This window comes from Leguminivora glycinivorella, chromosome 7, assembly GCF_023078275.1.
Source record: "Leguminivora glycinivorella isolate SPB_JAAS2020 chromosome 7, LegGlyc_1.1, whole genome shotgun sequence".
In the NCBI taxonomy this organism is placed as follows: domain Eukaryota; kingdom Metazoa; phylum Arthropoda; class Insecta; order Lepidoptera; family Tortricidae; genus Leguminivora; species Leguminivora glycinivorella.
Genome location: NC_062977.1, coordinates 21,601,600 through 21,613,064, shown reverse-complemented (window position 1 = coordinate 21,613,064; position 11,465 = coordinate 21,601,600). Strand labels below are relative to the sequence as shown.

At 39.0% G+C, this 11,465-nt stretch overlaps 1 protein-coding gene across 2 annotated transcripts; it reads right to left on the bottom strand.

Moving 5' to 3' along the window:
* Positions 1-590: 590 nt before the first annotated feature.
* LOC125227838 lies at positions 591-11,338 on the bottom strand. 2 transcript variants are annotated; one of them, XM_048132206.1, is made up of 3 exons: positions 8,878-11,270; positions 8,337-8,437; positions 591-1,250 (listed from the first exon to the last, which is right to left on the bottom strand). In XM_048132206.1, the coding sequence occupies exons 1-3, from the start codon at positions 11,177-11,179 to the stop codon at positions 708-710; spliced, it is 2,946 nt and encodes a 981-aa protein (XP_047988163.1). In that variant the 5' UTR covers positions 11,180-11,270; the 3' UTR covers positions 591-707. The 2 variants fall into 2 exon arrangements, with proteins under 2 accessions (XP_047988163.1, XP_047988162.1); XM_048132205.1 differs by lacking the exon at positions 591-1,250 and adding an exon at positions 6,483-8,222 and having other exon boundaries at positions 8,878-11,338.
* Positions 11,339-11,465: the final 127 nt, after the last annotated feature.

The following is an 11,465-nucleotide window of genomic DNA, read 5'->3' as shown; positions in this document are numbered from 1 at the left end:
CAGTCAGATAAATAAGATAAAACTGACAGACACGGTGCTCGTGAGCATTGCGAGAGACTTTAAGAGCATACTCCTAATCCCATTTTCAGACTAAAATGTCATATACACTTTTCTACATTTAGTTTCAGAGTTAGTCCGTTTTCACATTATCCGATCCGATATCGGATGTCGGAAGCGGAAAAATCCAAGATGGCGCCTGTAATGTATGGGATATCGGTCCGACATCCGATATCGGATCGGATAATGTGAAAACGCACTTATGACCAATAGAAAAAAAAATTCAGTGCTAGTTTTATGAATAACATTTACTTTTTATGTGAAAATACATTCGAAAACAGTAAAAAAAAAATTTAAAATTTTTTTTTTGCCCAAAATTTCCTCATGTGTATTTAAAAAAAATCTCTCAGAAATGCGTGGTTAAAATCTCTCGCAATGCTCATGAGCACCGTGTATAACACTAAGTTCTCGCGCTTTGTACACATATTTAAAGTCGCATACAATCACGTTAATTAATCGCGTTCGACCTGTATGTGCCTTTAAATATTTAAAACTGACATTTCGTGACTTTGATCACAAGAATTAAAAACGCGTTTTAGTCATAAATATGTTTTACAAGAACGAAAATGAATGCGGCGTCATTTGATTTTTTATAAATTTTCAACCGTGCGGTCCGAATGCTTTGTCCATTGCCAATCAATAGGTACTAATTAGCTTCTGATACGAGCATTTGGCGGTGAAAACTGAATCTCCCAATCCAGATCCAGAGAACTGCCGTCAGAATCCTGTTCCTCGTCAAGCTCGTCTTCGCAAGAACAGCTTTCATTCATGGAGCGACCATCACCTTGATTATCATTATCAAAAACACCCAGAATCTCTTTGTAACCTCGAACGCATGTCTGCTGACAAACTTCTGGGTGATAAGGATCACTGAAATCTTTCATCATATTCTTGATTAATCTTTTCGCCTTCCTCTCCCTTCTTTTGACCCGTTCCTCGTTGCTTGCAGAAGCAATTTTGTACACAAGTGGATCGTACACGACGCAATTCTGTGCGTTCTCGGATGTTACTTGCATTTCTACTGAATATTCTCCATCCGTCTTTTTTATGACGAGAGTCGGTTTTTCGCCGCATTTCATTTTGGATTTCTTCGCCGGCGCACTATCCGTCACAGCTGCGGATCTCAATTTTGCTCGCTTTAATTTTCTTAGAATAAATTTGGACACAGCGCCAGGCTTCCACCCTTGTGCTACCTGGAATAAAATGTAATTATTCAATTAGAAAATGCTTAAAATAAAAGGCGGACAATAAAAAAATAATAAAAGAAAAAAATCTTACTGTTAAAACTTCATTATACACTCTCTGCGACATCGATATTATTTGAAAGCACTTCAGAATATATCACTATGAATTATGAACTTTTCTAAAAAAAACTCTCCTCTTTAAAGTTATCATAAAATACAATTTAGTCAGCCTAGGTCAGCGTCTCGATCGCTAACAAGTAAGAACTAACTGAGATGTACTTTCCCGTAACCGAAATTGTTTTAATTATCGTACAAAATAACTCGTTTGAGTAAAACGGATTCAATAAATTTTTACCTACTTAAATATAAATACGTTAAATTCACTCATATGTTACGAAATAAAATGCCATCAAACTAAGTATTAAGACTATATGCTTCTTAACTTACAGTTACAAAACGTTACAAATTTCACTTATCACACTACCAAAATTAAACAATACTAAAATTTAGGCAACGCACACTTCAAATGACACTAATATGTATTATAGTCTCGTGCTCGTGTGTGGGGCATCATCACGACGACCCGCCGCTTGTCGCGCCGCTTCTTAGGGTGGTGACTCATGTTCGAATGGAAACACGGCTCATGGAAGGTGCTCAAACTCCTACCTTGCTGCTCCAAGTCATGTATGCGCATCTTTGAGCTTAGATTTACAAATTCCTTCGATCTAAAGTAGGTACGCGAGCCGTCCAAATTTTGGATGACCCCCTTTTGCGATGGCTTAGGGTGGCGGCAAACTGATCTCTCAGAGTCTGAGAGTCCGCGACCGGCTCTCTGTCGCTGCCTCGACCTGCCCCTCGCCGGGGACTTCGGCACTCGTGAAGTCTGCGGTATTTTCACATTCACGCCCTTTCCAATTAACTCTTTCAGCATTTTGTTCAGCAGTTTTTTATCCGGACCGTGCCCGACTATCCCCATCTTGGATAAGACTACCGGAGAAGTATCCCCAAAGCAGCTAAACGTTGGTAGGGATTCATCCTTATCAGCTGCCTTGTTTTTGTTGTCTGTAGCAGTTTTTGGAGATTTTGACGGTAAGAACTTCTTCTTGGTACGAGCACCTGGTTTTCCTGCTGCGGGTTTAAAAGACCTATAAGACTTCCACTTGTTGTTGGCATCGATATAACCATCGACACCGATTACGAGCCAATTGCCTTTCGAGTCCTGGAATTTGCCAGTGTCAGTATCGACTTGTTCTCCACTGGGACCAAAGAAAGAGAACGGAGCCCATCGCCCATCGGGGCCAATGAGACCGTCAACATTAATTTGGAGCCAATGATGATCTGGGCTCCAGAAGCCCCCCAAGTCACTACATTGTTCTTTCCCATCAGGTCCTTTAAAGAATCTTGGAACAGCATTTCCGAATCTATCGACAAGTTTCACTCTATAGTCTAAGTACGTGTACTGGGTCTCGTTGTCTACTGTTTTAACCTTTGTCCCTTGGTATTTGGGATCAAAGTAAGCGTTTGGAGGGGTGAATTCTAATATCCATTCGTCAGAGTCTGTGTCAGATCCTAACGAGTCTCCATCACCGGAGCATGAGCACGATCGATCTTCGTTGACTCGGCCGGGGTCGGGTAAAGGCGGGTAGCATGCGCATTCTGGGTCTTCAGCATCAGGAAGAATTCCTAACGCCTGCTGGTACGTTTTCAAACATATTTCCTTGCACATGTCAGTAAAGGCACTTTGAATGAACTCTCGTTGCTCCCTCTCTAGTCTTCTAGCAGCTCGTTCCTTTTTCTGCCGTCTTTCTCGGTTTTCTTCTTCTGTTCTCCCTATAGTGTAAGTCAGAACCGGTTTGTCGTCATAAGGCTGCTGGTTTAGAGTTCTCGGTTTACTATAGTTTTTCATGGTTTCCATCGTGACAGTAAATTCACCATCTTTTTTGTGGACGACCAGGAGCGGTCGCTTGAGAGGACGCTTCTTGACGCCCGTAGCTCTTCTACGCTTATTGATAACCTCGCCTGGATGAAGGGCGTTTTTGAGCTTTCTTCCTACTACCTTGTTAATTGCACCAGGTTTCCACGAAGGACGAAACTACAGAAAAAAAAAGAAAAAAATCAGAACTGATACCTATGTACCTATAGGTACATAAGTACATTACTTTCAATGAATGTAGGTGACGTATTATATCATACCCGACAGAACTATATTTATTACCTCTACTTAAACATACACCCTGTTTTTATTGAATCCCGTTAACTTTAAGGGAAGGTCCTTTAGATCAAGTACTATTAATTTGTCTAAGACGCTTGTGTCTTAAATTTTACGGTTATCAAGTTATTAAAAATATTTAAATAATTATCTACTTAACACGTGTGTGACCTTTACCAATTCCTAATGTTTTGACATGTGCCGTCAATCAGTTGACACTAACTTGAAATTTCTAAAGGGTCTCTCACAACTAATAAATTCATTTATTATGTATGAAAATGATGAATATTTTTTTTGCGAATTTAACTAAACGTGGTATACAGGGTGGTTCCTGATAATGAACCTAACGACGTGTCGAATTTAACGGAAAACAAATAAACACGGTGTATACATATGTTTAAAAACGTCAAAAAATATATCTGATCTTGTTACTTTTAGTCCACGACGCGAATAATTAATCATCATTAATTACGTCGAATAGAAAATGAAATAAACATACCATTAACCCAGGGACGTTATCAGCAGTCCAGAGCCAGCCCATACTTTTCGGAACGTTGGACATAGTTCCAGTGCATGGCAAAAAGCACCGATCGTGCCCAATCTTAGGAGCTACAATAAAAAATAAAATTATATTGCTATTACATTAAATCAAGTAAGTACACAATACATACATCCAAACAAAAAAAAATTAAAAAAAATTACGTACGTATACCTTTGTAGCCGTAGTTAAATTTGAATCGATCATTTTTATGTTTTCTTTTTTCTTTTTCCTCAGCTTTCTCAGGCGCTTGGCTCTTTTCCTTTTTTTCTTTCTCTGGTTCCGGGCTCTTTACTTTTTTCTTAGTTTCCTTCTTACTATCACTTCCGGAAGTGCTACCAGTTTTGATTCTACTAATTTTGTGGTATACCGGACATGGATCTGGCATGAGATACTGAGGTCTACCATCTAAGTCTTCGCCCCGTTTTTCAAATCCCTTGCAAATTTTGCAATAGGTAGTTTTTCTTTCGAAACCAAACGTACATTCGCAAGCACAGTAACATGGATCCCCGATTTTTTCGCCAGCTTCTCCTCCTATAACTTCCATTTTTCTTTCGATTGTGTCAGTTATGCAACATGAATGTTTAACACTTGTTATATCCATAAGAATCCTATCGTCAGGCTTCTCTAACAGCGGTCTTTCCTTTTTGTAAATGCAGCTTATTGTATCACATTTGACTGTAGTAGTTAAATCATGATCTAAAGAAGTCGATGATTTGCTTGTGCTCTTTCCCGGACTTTCAGTTGCTGGAGGACTGGCTGAGGTAGCTGACGGAGTTTTGTCACCACTCTTGCCCATGTCGACGGTAGCATACCCAACTGTATAAGTCTTATTTCCGAATGGCCCATTTCTATCACCAAAGATGTAGTCGAACAAATTGATCTTTTTAATTGCTGTGCAAGATTTTGAACTCAAGTTCTTTATTATATAATTATCTAGTTCTATTGGTTTTGCAATATTTGAGTCACTTCTGATTAAATGCAATAATATATTTCTGTTGATTTTATTCGACTTCACAATCCTTTTTTCAGTGTGTGCGTTAACTAATGTCTGGTCTCTATCTTCAACTATTTTTGCAATATTTGCTTCTCTTTTAGCATTACGTTTTCTAATGCTACTTCTCTTTCTCTTTTTGCCATCACTATATATAGTTTTTATAGTACCAGTGCCTTCACATAACCTGGTATTAGTTGCCTGATCAATGCATGATTGATCGATATCCATCTTGATGAAGGTTTTAGGATGTTTGTCAGACAAAGGTGTAAATTGGTTTAAATCCACATGATCCGTTATGTGTAATTTGATGTTTAAGCGTAGTGCTGCCATCCGTTTCGACGTCGCCTCATTGAAGACGTTGTAGACGCACTTCAGAACTGCGGGGGCGGGGTTTGCTTCGTGATAAAGGCTCATCATATACTCAATAAAAATGTTATGCCACGGAACCAGAGCGGACCCTATCCTTTCTTCTGGGTCATATTCATTGCATAGACATATTTCCATTGGATATTGCATCATGTTTGCCATTAGAGTATCTATATTACCTACAAATAATAATGTCTGACCTTTGTTTGATTTTTTGGTATGACCTGCAGTATCCGTTACCTTAGCATCTTTTGCTTTGGTTTTATCCTTCGCCGTCTTCCTTTCGCTTTCTCTTCCGCAGATGTGGTTCAGGGCTATTTAATACCAATGAAAAAATATCTGCAAACTGGCTTCTAATAACAAACTTTTTAGCTGGCACAAAGCTCCTAAGGTCTTCGACAATTATATCGAACAAGAACGCTAACCCCGACAGGGCCATCTTGACGCATATGCTAAATATTTACACTTTTCTTTTATTACTTTTACAATACACGAAGTGTGCGTCTTTATATATTTAATTAAATCAGTATTCTTACATTACCTAAATATATATCTAGTTGAAATTTTTAATTATTTAAGATATAAGTTACTTGAAATTTAAAATTTTGCCAAATGATGTCATGTTTCAAAATAGAACAAGTATATATTTGTAATTTTTTATATTTTTTTATTAATGACATACGTATCTAGTGGGTTACTATTTTTATAACAAACTCTTTGCACAAAAATATACCTGCCTATGGTTGTGTCATTATAATTCATTTATTATACCTCCATGCTGCCTTTCAATAGACTAGTACTATACCTACAGCATTTTTCACCTATATAGGTGACCTGTTTTCACCTGAGGTAGTATTCTTCAAAGAGAATATTAATCACTACGTTTTGTATTCTTGGGCATTTTGCATAGTGTACTCCGTGCGGGTCAAAAAATCAGGATTTCTCTTTAGAGCCCAGCGATGGATATGTGCGAGGCTGCGAGGGTTTACCAACTTTATCTCGTAACTATTTATATTACTATGCCAAGTTTACATATAAAAATCCCATAGGATAGGATGTTTTCTATATCTAAAATAATCCCTTGGCTCAAAATACGGAGGAGAAATAAAAAAAAAACAGACTTTCTGATGAAGCATTTTTTTTAAAGTTTTAGATTTTCACAGTTAATTTATTTTATTTCTTATAGCTGTATTTTTAAGTGGACGAAAACGTAAACACTAATTTAGGAATTACGTTACTATACACGCCACTCGTACTATACATAATTAGGTACACACAGAAAAAAAAACAATAACAAATAACACATTTTTATTTTGTTAAAAATCGGCGTCGCGTTAGTTGAAAATGAATTGATTAACAGATCGAAGTATTGGTATTGTTCTCAAATGAGCAAACAGGTTGGATCTGGCTCAACTTTTCCTGGCAATCATAAAAGCTCTCGTTCGGTGACCGCTGCCTGCGAGGCGTGTTACATGCCCTGTTCGTCTTCAGTTTCCTCCCCGGTTTCTTAAACAAAGCTATATCAGAATATTCTTCGAGAGGTTTCAAAATCTCCTTGAACCGAGCCAACTTTCTAGCCTCTAGGTCTCGACCACGGTTCGACAACGGAGGCAACTTAACCGAATGCCTTCTAAATCGACGTCTGTTCGGCGCACTGAAGTTTGCCGAGATACTTGTCATCACTTGATAATTAGTTTGCTTCCCTGGTTCCTTTGTGCTAACTGTTCGTTTTACATTTGATTTTGGTTTCGCTTTAGCAATTTTAGCATCCCCAGACCCACTCTTCCCCGCTTTAGCATCTGTCCCTGTGGCTTTGGTTTGTTTTGCAACTGCAGTCTGTTTCGTAGGGGACTTCTTACCCCCAGTTTTGCCCGTCACGTTGGATTTGGATTTATCTTTATCTGGTTTCGCTTTGAATCTTGAGTACCATACCCACTTACCGTCCTTATCTATGTAGCCATCGACGCCTATCTTCAAATAATTTCCATCCTTATCAGCGAAACCTCCTTCCTCCGATGAGTACATCATACCATCAGGTCCAATAAATGTTAAAGGAATCCATCGACCATCCGGTCCAATGTATCCGTCTTTGTTTATCTCCAGCCAGACGTGATTAGGGTCCCAGAAACCGCCCAAATCGCTACATTCAGTTTTGCCGTCGGGTCCTTTGAAATACCGCGGCACGGCATTGCCTTGTTTGTCTACGAGTTTGACTTTGTAATCGAGGTATGTGTATTGTGATTCATTGTCTGCTGTAGCGGGTGGATGTTTGACTTTAGCATCATATTTGGATGCCGGAGGAGAGAATTCTATAATCCAATCGTCTCCATCTGTGTCACTGCTGGATATGGATCCTTCTTCTGAACACGAGCACGAGTCTATCGGAGGACTGATGGCATCCGCCGGTCTGGTGTTGCACGGACACTCAGGATCATTGGGGTTCGGGAGGGGTAGTATACCAATCGCCTGGTTGTATGCTTTAACACATATTTCTTGACATTTATCCCTAAAAGTAGATTGTAATAGTCTACATTTTCTTCTAGTTTCCCTTCTCTCTCGTCTTTCGCGTTGTTTTTGAATTTTTCTCTTCTCTTCCTCTGTCTTTCCTATAGTGTAAATCAAGGGTGGTTTTTCTTCATACGGATATTGGAAAAGCAATCGTTCTTTTGAATACTTCTTGAAAACTTCCATTTGGACTGTGTATTCTCCATCTTTTTTTGTGACTGTTAATAAAGGTTTACTTTCAGTTTTCTTCTTCTTTGACAATAAAGCTCGTTTCTTCTTAGCAATTATGTCAATGCCATCTCGTAAGGCTCTGTATCTTCTGACTAGAGGCTTTACAGCTGCACCAGGCCTCCAATTTGGACGAGGCTAAAATAATGACAAGCAACCCGAATAACCCGATTCATGAACCCCTAAATATAAATTGACGTTATAAATATTTTACTAACTACAGTAATGTTAACATATAGTCAGTATGAATACCTTTAATCCTGGAATGTCTTCAGCAGTCCAATTCCAGCCCATGTTAGCTGGAACCGGAGGGTAAGGGTACTTCGATTCCCTTTTTTCGACAGCTTTCCCCTCTGAAACGGGTGATAATACATTACGATACAAGTGCGAAGAATACGATATTCTTAACGAGTAGTGATAAAATAAAATACGAATGAACGAGTTGTGAATTACTTATTCGCACATGTACCTATCTATAATACAATATTTTGCAGCACATGGCAATTTAAATTTTAGACATAGTGACGTACCTAATGTGCGAATTATTACACTGCACTAGTGGTAAAATATGTATTGCGCCATATGCTTACTGTAAAATATTTTTGTGATTTTATATTTTAACATGGCATTTTATGGCAATTTATATATTTACCTTCCAAAATCAATCGAAAAGCGGAATTAGTAAGTAGGTACAGATTTTTTTAGTAACTTAGTAATGGTATATGTAAATAACTATCCTATTGTTTTAATGTTGTTTGTACCGACACCTGTGTCTATCTACGCATCTACGCACCTTTTTTTTCAACGCCGGCATTGCCTTTCTGGGACTTCTTTTTAACAGACTTATCTGTTGCTTTCTTTTTTTCTTTTTCACCCCCTTCATCTTCAAAAAATGAATCTTTCTTAGCCATGACAGTGGTCAATTTCTGCGATCTATTCGTCTTTATACTAACTTTATCGATCGTTTCGACTTGATCTTCATCAGGCCATGGATTCTCCGTTTTTATATATTTCTTATCATACAGTTTGTGATAAACTGGGCATGGTAGAGGTTGTATGAATGCCGGCTGGTTTTCCATATCATTTCCTAGGCATTCGTAACCACCGCAAACAGCGCAGTAAGTTGTATCTTTCGTGAAATTAAAATCACATACACAGTCGCAATAGCACTCATTGTCATTCTTTTCATTTATCTTTTTTTGCTTAGTTATGCCATCGACAATAAAGTCTTTAACTGTTTCGGCTACGTCGCAAGTTGTGGAGCAGCATGGATTGTGTATATCGTCAAGTTCTATTTCAATGTTGCTGTCTGCTGGGCTGGGAGGAAATTCACCCTTCATGGGACACGGATGCTCAGGGCATGGCTTATCTTCTTTATTAGCAGCTGGACACACGCCTTTTGTACACAAAGTAATTTCTGTCGCAGCTTTCATAGTGGGGCAGTCTTTTCCACAGAATTTAAATCTATCTTCGTCAGTATTTGTTTTGTCACTTTTGTTATCTCCGGCTACCGGTGTGGATTTGCCGGAAGAGGATTTACTTGTCTGATCAAGTTCTACTGTGAAATAATACACATTGTACACCTGTTGTGCTTGTCCAGCAAATGGACAACCTTTTCCTGCACAAGTTTCATCAGGGTCATCATCACCCTCTTCGCAATTTTTGCTACATATACTTTGACATGATTTTCTTTCAGTCAGTGCATCTTGCATTTTCTGTATACATGCACATTGCGTAGTGAGACCTTCTTTTGTAGCGCCTTCTGTGAACACTCCTTCACGCCTAAGGAATTCTTGTATTTTTTCAGCCACAGTACAAAGCTTGCTACCACACGGACCAATAATCTCATTGATATCAACCTCAACTTTGTCTTCTTCGATCAAATTTTCAATATATTTCTTTAAATATCTTGCTATCTTACAGTCTGCTTTTCCGCAAGGACCTCGTATGTTTGCTATGTCGAAGAAGGCTCCAGGGCCTTCAACACCTCCTGCCCCTGGGCCTCCCATTTTGCCAGGTTCAGCGCAGACAGCACACGGTCCGCTCTGAACTTCCTTTTTGTACTTCTCAGCTAAGGCACTTTCTGGCCACTGCGATTGCTTACAATAACAAAGTCTGTCAATTTCTGTTGCTCGGATTTTCGGAGTTATAGTCGGGCGGGGCGTAAGCATCCTCATGTTGTCATTACAGGACGCTATTATCTTTCGTACATAATCAATAATGAATTCTATTGTCGGCACAGTGTTTGGCGCTGTATATTTCGATTCGGGAGGTTTATCCGCATTGTTCATGCAGCAGTAATCGCCTTCGCTGAATTCTACGAGATTCGCTCCTGGTGCGTTAGTGTAGTCAGCGAACAAAAGCTGTGGTTTCGGTCTATCCTTTACGAAACTGTTTTCTACCTTATTACAATTCTCTTCAAATACTTCATCAGTCGTCTTCATTGTACATATGTATGACGTTGTTTTGGAATTGATACCCGTATATAGAACCTTTTTTACCGTAGGATCTTCGGACAAGGTGCGAAATGCTGTAGTGACTTTGTCTCCTAAATAAGACAACTTTATTTGTAGGCCAATTTTTGCCATCAGCTGCGCTGTGTTTTCTTCGAAAACATTGAATTCGTCATTCAAGGTTACAGATTTTGGACTTTGGCAGTTAACGATTAGTTGTAAGTAAGATATAAATATGGGATCCCAAGGAATAACGCTGGCCCCAATGTACACAAGATTATCCTCTTTACTCCATAATGTCACTGTGAGAGGACACCTCTGCATTAATTTTATTAAAAACTCTGCGCTGCTTGTGAATAGCACTGATTGTCCCGACTGTATTACTGGCTCTGGCGGAGGAGGCGGGGGTAACGCTCCTTTCTTTGGTTTTTTGGGTTTAGGAGGTTTCTTTTTCTTTCCGGGTGGTTCTGGCGGCAAAGGCAGAGGCTCCGGAATCACTATGTGCATTTGCTTCGGATCTTTTAGTTCGAGAGAAAATATGTCGGCGAAATCACTACGAATTACAAGCAACCGACTGTCGACCAAGCTTCTGACATGCTCCACCACCACTTCGAATATAAACATTGCATCCGCGACGGCCATTTATGCTATTTTTTTTTCGTAGCAAGAAAGATACTAAATTTACATAGTTATGTTAGACCAATTCACAAAAATTTTTGTTTTCAAAATATAACCCAAACGAAACTAGGCATGACAATTAATCAATCAAGATGACAAAAGATTTTAGTCATAATCTAGTAGGCATTATTTCAAACCAGGGTAAGTAGGTTTGAATCACTGCGGAACACTGTGCAACACTGTGACCTGTAGAATCACTGCTTACCATCAGGCGGGTTATATGCTTCTTTGCCAGCTTAGTGGCAATTAG